The sequence below is a fragment of the Sebastes fasciatus genome, chromosome 4 (assembly GCF_043250625.1).
Source record: "Sebastes fasciatus isolate fSebFas1 chromosome 4, fSebFas1.pri, whole genome shotgun sequence".
Classification (NCBI taxonomy): Eukaryota; Metazoa; Chordata; class Actinopteri; order Perciformes; family Sebastidae; genus Sebastes; species Sebastes fasciatus.
In genome coordinates, this window is record NC_133798.1 from 29,298,364 (window position 1) to 29,311,796 (window position 13,433).

At 41.0% G+C, this 13,433-nt stretch overlaps 2 protein-coding genes across 4 annotated transcripts in view; one reads left to right on the forward strand and one right to left on the reverse strand.

The window, feature by feature from the left end:
* lsp1a (lymphocyte specific protein 1 a) overlaps positions 1-6,208 on the forward strand; it is a 38,268-nt gene extending 32,060 nt beyond the window's left edge. For 2 of the 3 annotated variants that reach the window (XM_074633463.1, XM_074633464.1), the window contains one exon: positions 4-134. In XM_074633463.1, coding sequence (XP_074489564.1) covers positions 4-119 — 116 coding nt within the window. In that variant the 3' untranslated portion in view covers positions 120-134. Of the gene's footprint in view, positions 1-3; positions 135-5,464 lie in introns of those variants that run through there. The other variant, XM_074633465.1, reaches the window with a different exon arrangement.
* Positions 1,087-10,410, reverse strand: prr33 (proline rich 33). Its single transcript, XM_074633462.1, has 3 exons — positions 10,288-10,410; positions 9,936-9,983; positions 1,087-4,419 (listed from the first exon to the last, which is right to left on the reverse strand). Exon 3 carries the CDS (start codon positions 4,402-4,404, stop codon positions 1,366-1,368), a length of 3,039 nt encoding a protein of 1,012 aa, XP_074489563.1. The 5' UTR covers positions 4,405-4,419; positions 9,936-9,983; positions 10,288-10,410; the 3' UTR covers positions 1,087-1,365.
* Between the last annotated feature and the right edge of the window lie 3,023 nt (positions 10,411-13,433).

Consider the following 13,433-nt stretch of genomic DNA (forward strand, 5'->3'; position numbering starts at 1 on the left):
GAGAGCAGGGAGACACGCTGCAGAGCCCCGCTGCCTCAGCCTGCACTGAGACAGGAAAAGCCAACACTAGGATCAGATCTAAATCATGTTCATGGAGAGACCTTCGTCTGGTCAGCTAACATTACTGCCAAGCAGGTGAAATATAGAGTGATATTGTGGTTTTAGCTGATGTGTGTCGCCTCACTGTTTTGCGCGATGCTCGTTCAGGTATATTTAGAGCGAGCAAGCGCAAGCCCGACGCTGACTTTCATTGATTTCACGGCCACAGGTGTCGCTGTTAAGAAGCATTTCTGAAAGTTACAAATAGTCCCTTTAAGAGAAACAGAATTTTCCTCTACCACAAAAAGGTTTAAACTAGTTTTCCATCTATAAAAAAATGCAAAGAAACATCAATTATTCACTAGAAGTAGTAGTTTGCTTTTTTTTAACTGAAAAGCAACTTTAAGGGCGCTTCTACAAGCCAACATTTAGTTTGGGCGAACGTGAACGCAATAAACGTACTTTGGTGCTGACCAAAACATCCGGTCCGAGACGACTTGGTGGTGTCGGACCGTTTCCAAGCAAACCAAAACGCAAGCTGCTTGTGTGGTAATTTGTTGAGAAGGACACAGGTTAACGACAGGTTAACATGAGTGGAAGAGGATTGACCTGGACTTCTGCAGAAGTCTGAAGTTTGCTTGACATCTGGGCCGAAAAATATGCTAAATAAAGTCCACAAAAATAGTGACGTTTATAAAGACATTTGAAATAAACTGGAGGAGAAGGGATAAACACTAGATCAGCACCAAAGTGAAAAAACTGAGTCGCCGGTTCCCTGCATCCCGGCAGCTCTCAGCAAATACATTTTTTGGTCCACTTTAATTTATGCACTATGAAACCGAACCAGACTAAATACAAAAACAAACCAAAAGTGTCAATATCACTCTGATTCAGACTATGGCTTGTGAAAGCGCCCTTAAATCTTATACTGTATATAAATAATCAGTCTCAGTTCCACAGACAATTTTCTTTACAATAACCAAAAATGATAATCTTAATCTATATTTTATTGTGAATATGTAAATGAAAGGAACAAATGAGAAGCTCTGATTTTACTGAAAACATAAACGCTTTAATCTGATGTGACGTCTGAATGACTTTAAGACAAATGTAACTCTCTTTCTCTTTTTTCCAGCTAATCCACAAATACATTTAACATCCAGACAACCAGTCACACAACACAAAGCATTTGTCAAGTATAAAGTTCAAAGCCGACTTTTCTACGACACAACACAGAGACTAAGATTTCTGCACCTGTACATTAAACATATATCATAACTTTTTTTCTTTACATTTTCTTCTTTGCACTTATATATTTATATTAGCTTAAGTAACGATGAACCCCCTCGCTGTTCTGTTAAAGTCTTTCGGTTCCTCCTCTTTACCTTTCCGCCCAATCAGACCCATTTCAAAAACAGTCGAAATTTTCGTCACTGGCCTCGATGCCGCCTCTTTAAGCCTTTTAGCGTCAAACTTTGGGCTAAAAAGCAATACAGGCAGCCGGTGCGCAAACGAAGGTATCTCTTTCGACTCATCCTTTGGCTCTGTCTCCTTCTCCTCCCCGCTTTTGTTTAGCTCGATCTGGTGCATGATGTTCTCTTGGGTGGAAAACATTTGGAAGAGGACGGCGTTCCACATCTTTGCTGCTACGGGAGCGTCTTTGGTTTGGTTCTCATCCTGAGTGTTAGGCTCGTCGACGGCCTTCTCGTCTGCCTTCTCGTCTGCCTTTTTCACCTCACTCTGGTCCGCCACAGTGGCCTCCTTCTGAGGGACAATCTCTGGAAATTTGGGCTCCTCCTGCTCCACCACCATGTGCTTCTTGAGTCGGGACCAACCGCTCGGTTTAGATTTCACTCCCTTTGGCTTTTGTAGGACTTTAAGAAGGGGCTCGGCTGGGAGGGATTCATCGCCTTCCTTTTTCTTAGCAGATTCTGCTTCCTTATCTTTTCCTTTGTCTTCACTTCCTTCTGACACAGTGCTTGGCTTTGAGCCTTCGTCTTTAGTCTTGGTGGCACCTACAGGTTTCGCTGGCTCTTTTTGGTCTGAGACGTCAGCTTTTGTCTCAGGTCCAGATTTCTGGACTTTATCTTTGCCTAAAAGTTTTCTTATTGCCTTCAGAGGATCCTGGTCATCACCTTTGGGCAGAGGATGTTTGACTTCCGGAGTCTTTGGTTTGGCGACTTCTTGAACTGGAGTTTCCACCTTCTGTTTCTTAGGAATTTTCCCCTCTGCTGTTGGAGTTTTAGCCTTTGGTGTTTCTTGAATCACCATTTTTTCTTGTTTTGCTGCAACCTGGCTGGATACCATACTTGTCTCTTGTGTTAATGTTGTTCCTGTGGTGTCAGATGCTTGTGAAACAACAATAATAGGGATCGAGGGGATGACTGCAACTGTCTCATCTTTCACATGGGGTTTATCTACATCTTTGGGGGTTTCTTTGGGTACCTCGGATGTAGATTGTCCCTTCACAGATGGTTCTTGACTAGTTGTTTTACATTCTGCTGATTCCTCTTTTGTAACTTTAACCTCCTCTTCCGTTTGCGTCTTAGAACCGGAGATACCAAATGCTGGAGAGTAAGTTCTGATTCCGCCGTACGCAGCATATTCAGCCGGTGTCAATCCACGGTAGCCAGACTTTGGTTTTTGAACCACTTTGGTTGGAGTTTTAGGTCTCTGAAAAGCTACAGGTGATACACCAGAAGGTGATGTCCCATATGTAGGTGTCTTTGGTCTTTTATAGCAAGGTGACGTGGTCATAAGTCGGGATGCTTCGTATGTTGGAGTCTTAGGCCTCTGATTGCTGTAAGAAGTCACTGCTGGTGTTTTTGGCTCAGATGTCGGAGCTTTAGGTCTTTCAGCTGGAGCCGTTTGTTGGATTGGTTTGACTACAAGAGGGATGTCCAAATGAATGTCCCCATTCAGTATCGTTTCAGTCGGCTCAGTAGTCTTCACACTTTGGGAAGCAGACAAACCGCTCATAGCAGAAACTGTTATGGGCGTTCTTGACCTCTCTGGCTCAACTGTGATAGGCGACACGGCAAACAAGAGAGGATTGGGTCTTGAGACTTCAAAGACGGGCGTTGTAGCCCGAGTTTTGTGGTATGCCGGGGTTTTAGGCCGTCCTCCGTAATTCCTTAATGTTTGTAATTCAAAAGTTGGTGTTTTAACTCTGATTTCAGCTGTGGAAGTGGCTCTTTTGGTTTCAGATGTTGGAGTTGCTCTTTCGATTTCGGCTGTTGGAGTTGCTCTTTTGATTTCAGGTGTTGGAGTAGTAGCTCTTTTGGTTTCGGCTGTTGGAGTTGCTCTTTTGATGTCAGGTGTTGGAGTTGCTCTTTTGGTTTCAGCTGGAATTATGGTTGTATTAATCTCTGCTGTTGGTGTATTTTCTCTTTCAGTTTCTGAAGTCTGTGTTTTCCTCTGGGGATCTGTGCCCAGTAAAGGAGGCTGAGCCGTCGGTGTCGTGCCTCTTCTGACCTCAGATGCCAAATCTTGTTTTGTGTCTGTTGGTGTTTTACCTTGAGGTACTGTGCTGCCAATAGCGGTTAATCCAACTGTGTCGTACACCGGTGTAGTCCTGGATGACTCGTAGTATGATGTGCTTGCCGTGTACATTCTAATTTGAGGGACATCAAACATCGGTCTAGGCGATCTTGACCGTTCAGTTGCTCTGAATGTTGGATGTGGACTTTTGGATCTGACAAATGGGGTCAACACAGTGAGAGGACGAATCACAGCTGAATAAGGAGTCAGACCTGAACTTTTTGTCTGTGAGGTTCCTCCAGCGGCATGAGTTTCAGCAAATATGCTAAAAGCTGGCTTTTTCACTTCTGTTACCTCAGGTTCAGAAGAGGCTGGCAGGGATATTTTGGGCACTGCCAGGTCAGCGACTGGCCCTGGAGCTGGTGCTTCTCCAGAAAGCTGCGTCGATGCAGAATATGAAGAAACTGTGGTAACATGCTGCGAGTAAGAGTACGGCGGTATCACCACTGTCTGAGGTGAGAACCTCGCTGCTCTGCCGTAAGCTGCACGCTGCGGGTAAGGCGACGCAACATGTTGATACAGCGGCCTGACGGTGAACCGTGGAGGCTGCTGGACGCTGTAGAGGCTGAACGGTGTCTCTGGAGTCTTGGGAGGGGTGGAGTGGTCACTGTGCTCAAGGTCGGGGCTTGCTTCGTTCACAGGGGAAAGGCTGGAGCGGAAAAGCGCGGCGGGCTGCGATGCCTGAGCAGAGGCCTTTTTCTTGGCGGATCTCTTGAGGAGCTTCTGAAGCCGAATGTTGTCCTTTCCAGGCTTGGGCAGCAGGGGTGGGGGGTACTGCTGGGAAAGCAGGCCCAGCTGGGGGGCAGCACCGTAAGCGACAGCCATGAGCACTTCAGCACTCTGTGGAGAAAAAAACATAAACTGTCAGAAAAGGAAGATTCATAGCGAGTCATGACCAAAACATTTGTATAAAGTAATACACTGTAATTTGTAATACACTGTAATTCCCGTATCCCACTAAATCAAATCATATGTAATCCATGTTATCGTAAACAAGGAAGTATAAAGAGCGACAAACGCCGCATAGAGAGGAGGTCGGGGTGGATGGATGGGTAAAAAAAGGCCTGACTATCTGTTCGTACCCTGTGTGAAACCAGAAGTCAAAGTTGATTTATTTGACCTAACTTTCGTACTTAAGTAACAACACTTCCGTAATTATTTTAATCCATCCGTGTTGGAAATTTGTCACGTATTGCTGGACATTCATGGGAAAACACACGAAAGATGAGGAATAACTTTTCATAAGATATCATACGTATGAGGATACATTGATAAAGTATAACATAAGTTCAGGCCTTATTCTCTGACTTACTGAGACTAAAACTCTGGACCTGTACTTCAGTTTTGTTGCTAAGATTTCTGCAAATGTACTATATACAGTATATTTATATTAAAGCTGTCAATCAATTAAAATATTTAATCGTGATAAATCACATGATTGTCCATAGTGACCATGTCATAGTAGCTTGTCGTGAAGTTTGCCATGTTATGATTTGAGCATATTTTTTATGCTAAATGCAGTACCTTTGAAGGTTTCTGGACAATATTTGTCATTGTTTTGTGTTGTTAATTGATTTCCAATAATAAATATACACATACATTTGCATAAAGCAGCATATTTGTCCACTCCCATGTTGATAAGAGCATTAAATACTTGACAAATCTCCCTTTAAGGTACATTTTGAACGGTTAAAAAATGTGTGCTCAATTTGCGATTAATTGCAATTAACGGACAATCATTTGATTAATCATGTTTAAATATTTTAATCGATTGACAGCCCTAGAAACATTAAACTTTCCAAAATAAATAAAGGTAACTTAATGGACATTTGGACCACTTTATAATATCTGCGTATTTAACATTTTGTTTTTGTGTCTTTTGCAGATTTATATCAAGATGATTACTGAGGACATGTCGTCTCTTCACATCTATCAGACTCAATATTTCATCTATATCCAATAAATCACTTTTTCTGACTCTCTCAGTTGGACAACTACAAACCAACAGTTCAAGTGCAAAATATTTGATCATCACATGTCTATATTTGTTCAAGTTCCCCCTTGTTTTTGTATTTTCTGACATTCAGTTTCTATTATTATGTATATATCTGACTGTGAGCTTTAATGTGTCTGTATTATTCTCGACTACAGTGTTTAGGTGTCTGGCTGATCCTTATATGATGGTGTGTAGGGAAATCTAAAAGTCTTTTGAATAGAAAAAGTTTACAGTCATGTAGAATTGATGGATCACACTTTGTTATCTGCACTTAAACTTTGGCTAAAGAACAATCTGAAACAGTTGAGCTCGGGAGAGACAACTGTAACAGCAGAGTTAATGCTGATGATAAAAATAACACTGGCAGTATGAAAACCAATTTATTATGACTTGGCTCACTTTGTGCAGCCATGTACCCAAAATAGAGGCCATTGATTTGGTGTCTGTTACATCTCAACAACCTTTATCAACTGATCTATACAATCAAACTGTATTTCCTGTGTATGTTTTTATCAGCTCTCTCTCTGTACTACTGCAGACATTTTTTACTTTTAATATCATGTACTGAGCTTTCTGATTGTATGTGTTTATAACCCCTTTTCTTAAATAAATTAAAATAATTTTCTAATCTTGCTTTGCCCTCCCTTTATCTACTTTTTGTTATCATACATAGTTAAACTATCAAACTACTTTAGCCTAAACACAACATTATATCCTTTTTACATCTGAAATGTGCACTAATCTTTGTCCACTTTGGTCCATTTTGCTTTTGGCTTGGATTTGTACGCCATTTAGTCTGTACTGACTGCAGTGTCCGTGTAAATATGCTGCGCTCAGAGCTAGTGACGTAGAATAAAAAGTGGGAAAGACCAGCTCCCCACCCACTATGGGAGTTGGACGGATACAACAAACACAGGACTTTAAACCAGGAGACCGATGTTCGTGTTCCAAAGTGTTGAGTTATTTTAAAGTTACGTTAGTGACGTTTGTGACCTGGTTTCCATACTTCTGTTACGTTGTTTCCGTACGTATTTTACTTAGTTTACGTACTTATTTTAAGCCCAACCATGATGTTTTTCCTAAACCTAAGGAAACTGCGGCCGATATCGTAGTTTTGTTTCGTGGCGTAAAAATTACAAATGGCTAAAATGCGTTCTCATGACACGCGGAATGTCATTTTACATTGTGCTATTTATGTGCCTTCCCATTAGATTTGGTTAGGACTTTATATATTTAAATAGAATTTCAAAAACATGTTATAAAGGGCTTTAAAAAAAAAACATAAAACCGAAAATGTACAGATCCAACACAGTCTCACGGCAGTTTGTGTAATAGTCAGAAAATTGAATCTATTTGATTCGTGTACATAGACACGAATTTCCCTTTTTTTCGCGACGCTCAGCACGACTTTCAGCAAAGTCTTTTTCGTACTTTTACCTGCAACTGTCCAGCAACACGTGATGCACGTGTCAATTTCTGCTCCAGTCTTTTCAAAATAAAACTACTTAGTTAGGTTTAGGAAAAGATCGACTTGGTTAGGTTTAGGCAACAAAACTACTCAGGTTTAGGAAAAGATCGCGGTTTGGGTTTAAATAACACCGGAAGTGCCGTAACTTAAGTATGGAAGTTACATGACAAATAAATCAATTTTGACTTCTGGTTTCAAACGGGAATAGCGGTCTCCTGGGCAAAGGTCCGGTGTTTTTGACCGACCAATCCACCCCAAACTCCTTATGTGGCGTTCGCTGGACTTTATGCTTCCTGGTTCACAGTTACATGGATTACATAATAATTGATTTCATGCTGAGCATCACGAGAAAATTTTTTTAATTTGTGTCTATGTACACGAATCAATACATTCGATTTCATAACTATTTCACGAACCACTGTGCGACTGGGCTGACAGATTAGAGTTAAATAGAATATAAATAAGATGAAACTAAAACACAGTTATTTAAGTAGATAAAACAAATGTAATGAAAGCACAGAATAAATAAATAAAAATGTAAATCTAAAATATTTTTAGATTTTTCCATCAGAGTCTGATGGAAAAAAGAAACGTTCTCTGCCTTCAAAAAAAGTCTGTAAAACCGAGGTTCAGACATAAAAATCAGTAATTTGGTTTTAAGAGATTTTCATGCAGTTACAAAACATGTGTCTTATAAACTCCACTCATGACTCATCATGTTTGTGCTGTTTATAAAAGCCAGGGATCAATGCTGCGAGCAGGAAAACCAGCAGGAGAGACGAGCTGAACTCTTCTTGGATGATGTTACCGCCTCACAGCTGATCCTGGAAGCTTTTACTCTGCCTAATTTTAGTTTTGAAGGCAGAGAGGAAGCCGGCCAATCACCTGTTTCGTTTTTTTAAGACTCCTGGCTTTTTACAGGCTGCATCACTTCCACGAAAACAATTTATCAGAGTGCTGTGATGCAGATCAGATGGAATCAGGGCATCAGAAACAAACTCCACGTAACATGACAGAATCATATACACCGCTCGGAGCTATACCTACAAAAAGTAATGCGCTGTAATTCATATATATCTCACGAAAACAATGTGTATGTAATCCACGTAATTGTGAATCAGGAAGTATAAAGAGCGATAAATGCAGCGTAGCGAGGAAGTCAGGGCAAAGAGTGTAGAAGCAAAGAGACGAAACTCTGGTGTTGCCGCTGTCGCCATTTTGGACTGAAAGTGCTTATTATATTTATAATATTTAATTGTTCAACAAATGCCATTTCCGTAGAATATGACAATAGAATAGAAATAATTTTGTTTAAATTTTGTATGGCAGTTTTTCGGCGGACGTTTTACTGGCGTCCGGTAGTCGGGTGGGTCAACTTTTTTCCCCAGGAGACCACTGTTCGTGTCTTGTGTGAAACCAGAAGTAAGCGTTGATTCATTTGTCACGTAACTTCCGTACCTAAGTTACAGCACTTCTCGAGTTACTTTAACCCAAACAACGATCTTTTCCTTTACCTAATTAAGTAGTTTTTGTCACGTAACTTCTGTTTTTAAGCTAACCCAAACCGCGATCTTTTCCCAAATCTAACTTAGCAGTTTGTTGCCTATGCCTAACAAAGACAATCTTTTCCTAAACATAACTAAAAAGTTTTATTTTGAAAAGACTGGAGTGGAAATTGACATGTACGTCGTGTGTTGCTGAACATTTGTAAAGAAATGCACGAAAAATGCGTTGAGTCCTGAAACATGGAAATGAGTTAGCATTTTAGCACTTCCGGTTCCTTCGTCTGTAAGTCAATTTGTTTTAGTGAGATGCCTGAAATAAGGTCTGTGGTTACCACAAGCTGAAAAGATTTAAACGTTTTGTTGATATAAAATACGTCAATAAACATCCCACTTGTGAATTTTTAAGCCTTTATCTTAATCGTCTTTGAAAAAGGCGGTTACTAACAATCGGCTATGAGATGACTGAACATCATCACGCCAACTCTCCTCCTTTAAAGCCTCGTTGTTTATACCCCGCGATCATGTGACCGTGGTGTAGTTCGTGTATAGCCTAACGTGACAATCGATCGAAAACCCTTAACTTTACATATCACTTATGCTTGTGTTACTTGTTTTAAAGAGGTAATATTTGATCCATATCAAATGTTGATATTAAATATCAGAGACTTGCACGCTGACCAGAGAGGCTGCTCTGTGAGGTTACAGTTTTATTTTCACAGCTGGAGTTCAGCTTTGTCAGGATCCTCTCACGTCTCTTCCCACATAAATACACTCATATAGATGTGTGTATATATATCCGCTGAAGGGTGAAAGTGAATGCAGAGCATGTGACGTCAAACATGTTGTCACTGAGAATACCCAATCACACGAGAGGACGAGAATTTAACATAAATAGATGGAGAAATTTGGTGACACTGTTTTTATTTTTTAACTTCTGACCTCCCAAAAAAAATCCTTTATATAAAAATAACTGCACAAGCATCATGTCAGATAGTCAGATACGTTTCTGATAATAACTGACCATGCAGTCTGTGCAAAAACAACTGTTTAATATCCTCAGTTTATTGTGTGTGTCACCTCAGTGAAATGTAGGCCAGAGCTGGTTGTGTTTTTAAGCCCCCCCTCCCACTTCCCTCCATGAACCTGCTGCCTGTCTGACACATGAGAGCCCACTCCTCCTTTTAAGGCTCTGGTAGGTTCGGCATTTGGAGCGCCTTCAGGATGCAAGTTCAAAAGAGGAAAGGGTAATAATAGACGTGTAATAAAAAACCAAGTTGGTCCACAACGGCCTCCTTAAGTAAATGAATCCAGCCCCAAAAACAAGTGAAGTTATGAGGCTTCACACAAACACAGCAAACATTTTTAGATGGAAAAAGATGGAACGTACCAGGTAAAAACTTGTTGGCGGTGTTCAAAGCGCTCCAGGCAGGTTCCCCTTGACAGAACAGGAGAGAACATTGATTCAACGTAGAATTTCAAACTTTATTTCCTATAATTACACAGCTGGAAGATTACAAGCTAAAATGTGCTCATCGTGCCTCATTGCAGATAAATGACAGGGCAGAGTGTGTTGTGAAGCCACGGGGAGTAGAAAGAGTGCGAGGCTAACACTTAGCTCAGCCCTGCTGGTGCAAAAACACCCCGAGCCCTCCAAACACACGTCACATCTCTGGCTGCAGAGCTAACGGCGTCCATGCGCTCTATCTGGACAATAAAAGGTGTAATTACGGCGTGTTTACCTGTAGGACTGCTGCTAGGGGGGCGGCCGGCCGGCTGCTGCCTGCTTGTCCCAGCCCGGAGTGTCAGAGCGGCAGGTTCATGTTGAGCCCAACTCGACCCCCCTTCCTACAAATGGAAGGACCAGACGCCATGGCAGTCCAAAAATAAATCCTGAGCCCTGTGAGCTGCTCGGTGTGACAGCAGAGCGAGGCGAGGCGCAGCGTGGACAGGCCACAGGACCTTAGGTTTCACCACCTCAGGGCTCTAAAAGTGGGGTCCGAGGGCCACCCAGGGGTCCTTCAAGGATGTACTAGGGATCCGGCAGGGGGGCTCTTGGGGATACTGTAGAAATAATTAAGGGGTTCGTGATGGGATTGGGGATTTTTGAAGATGTTCTTGGCACCCATACTGGTGTGTTTTAGGTGTGAGTTGCTTGGTGGGGGTTCAAGGCTCATGATGGTGGTTAAAGGTCCTTCCAGGAGTTCCAAGTATATTTGAGTGGGTTCTAAGCATTCTTGGGGGGTTCTCTGATGGTCCTAATCAGGGATCTCGGATCCCATCAGCTTCTGGTCTGACGGTAGATAAGCCTCTGGGGTCAAGGGGCTATATTTCTGGGGTTCCAGTGTAGCCAGTGGATATACGGGCGAACACTTCCTCTTCCGTGCGCTGCTCATTGTTTACAATCCGATTAGCAATAGAGATGCAAGACTGGAGTTGGAGTTGAGAGACGACGTGTACGTCCAGATTGTTTCACAAGTAGCCAGTTTACAAGCTAATTTGAAACCAATAAAAAGCAAAATCATTATCAGACGATATCCTGTTAGTTCAGAGATTGCATTTCAGCCGATACGTTCCCCCTCTTTTGCTCTCCACACGGACTGTTTACCTGCATTCAACCAAATCCTGCTAAAACGTGATTGGTCAATACTACTCGGACAACAAACGGAAACCAGAATGCTTCTGGTACAAAAATCTTGTGCCGTTGCCTACATATGTCTACATGTGAATGCAGAATCTGTTTATAGAGATTATATTCACGGGCACTCGATGGGATTTTAGGAGTTTTTGAGGCCTATTTGAATGTCAGGTATTACTGATGTGATTCTAAAGGTCCTAAAGGGTGTTTTAAGTGTAGCAAGGGTTCTAATGCAGCATTCACATCCTATGGGATGGAGGGTTAAGGCCTTTGCACACCAAGTCCATATTTGTCATCCAAAATTGTTGCACTTTGGTAATAAATACGACCTCACGTTCAACCATATTTACACACCGACTCCAAAACTTTCATCCGTCATTAGAGTTTTCGGAACAGGTTCGATTTTCTGCATTTTTTCCAACCTAATCTGACGGTAGTTTGTTAAATAGTCACGAAATGTAATATATTTGATTTGTGTAGAAACACACGAATTTCCCTTTTTTTTTCGTGATGCTCAGCACAACTTCCAACAACGTATTTTTTCATTCTTTTTCCTACGAATGTCCAGCAACACGTGATGCACATGTCAATTTCCAACTTAACTAACTTAAGTACGGAAGTTACGTTAGCCTCGTTTGGGACTATCGCAATCTATTGTACCCGCAAAGTTAGATCAGTTTTGTCTCGTATTGCGAATTTTCGCAACAAATAGAATAATAAAATGCATCTGACTCAGTGTGCAAGGTTTCTGTGCGTAACATTTTTTATCGGATGACAGATTAAAATACGGACTTGGTGGGCAAATACCTTTAGGGTTAGAGTTGGCTGTTTAAGGATTAAAATACTGTGCATTGACAAAATAACACCATATCAATTGTATAAATAACTATAGGTAAAAGTCCTGCATTTGACATTCGAATGCCCCTTTTAGAGTGTTAAATTATGGCGCATTTGTTGTGAAAATTATCTGTAAGTACTGAAACAAACACAAAAAAATGCACAAAACACTGATGTGATTAAAAATATAAGTTTGGTCGTAACTGCTCATCTGCTCCATATCTAAAGTACAACAAGCTCTAGTTTAATGTCTTAAAGCTTGTGATACATCACATACAGTGCTTGCCTTTGTCTAAAATATGGATGATACTTATGCCCGCTCCCTGACCCTGCTTTTACATCCTGCATTAAGGATGTCATACAGTGTCATGCCGCACACACACACAGGAGAAATTATTAAACTAGAACCACAAGCTAATCACGAGTTGCGACCACAAGAACCACGAGGATTCCTCCCGAAGGACGTGCTACACAAAATAACAGAATACATGAATAAATGATGATCTTAAATGCCTCATGTTAGTTTGCTTTCACAATATTATTATTCAAGATAATAATTTGTAGGCCTACACATAAATTATGTGCAACAAGATAAAAAAAATATTTTGGAGTTATCGCAATTATGATTTTCTGACTTGTAAATAGTGTTCACGTCAACATCCAAGTTGTAATTACAACTGGGAAACTAAAAGCTCCAATATATCCGACTTGGCACTTAATAATACAGAAATGCCTGAAAACTATCATGGATGTTGAGCTTTGTTTCTATGGCAACAATCTGTGTTAGCTAACTATTTCAACTGTTTATACATGACTTTTAGCTAATTTTTAGTTAACTATTTCAACTGTTTCACTTTCATGTTACAATCAGCTGTCCGTTTGTATCCAATGTTCACAACGTCAAGTCACATTTCCACTTTACAAACGTAGTAGCTTATAGCCCAACCAAGTTTTGTTTTCCTAAACCTAACTTAGTGGTTTTGTTGCCTAAACCTAAGCAATTATTTTTGTTTTCACAACATTAAGCATGTTAACTGCGACCGAAAAGTGACGCCAAGGGGTCTGACTAAGCGTCAGTATGTGACGAGTTGGGATGAGTAAGCGTTGGAGTTCCAGGTGTCTTAAAGAGGATTTTAGTGGTCATGGTCTAATGAGGAGATGTAAGGATCTTTGAGGTAATTGAAAAGATTGCAGTTCCCTTTGTGGGGAATTCCTTGTGCAGTTTGACAGAGTACATTTTATTTGACCAGACTGTACATGCAGTTTATAAATGTTCTAGTGGTTTCATCCCAGCAGCGGGAGCGTAGACAGGTCGGCTCAACTGTAAATCAGCAGCAGCTAAATCAAACAGGCCTGAGGTTTGTCTATTTGTGTTTGAACATATTTGACACCCCCACTCCAAGACGCTCTGTT

Excerpts from the sequence above, each read along its gene's own strand:
- prr33 (XM_074633462.1), bottom strand. The coding sequence starts at position 4,404 with ATGGCTGTCGCTTACGGTGCTGCCCCCCAGCTGGGCCTGCTTTCCCAG.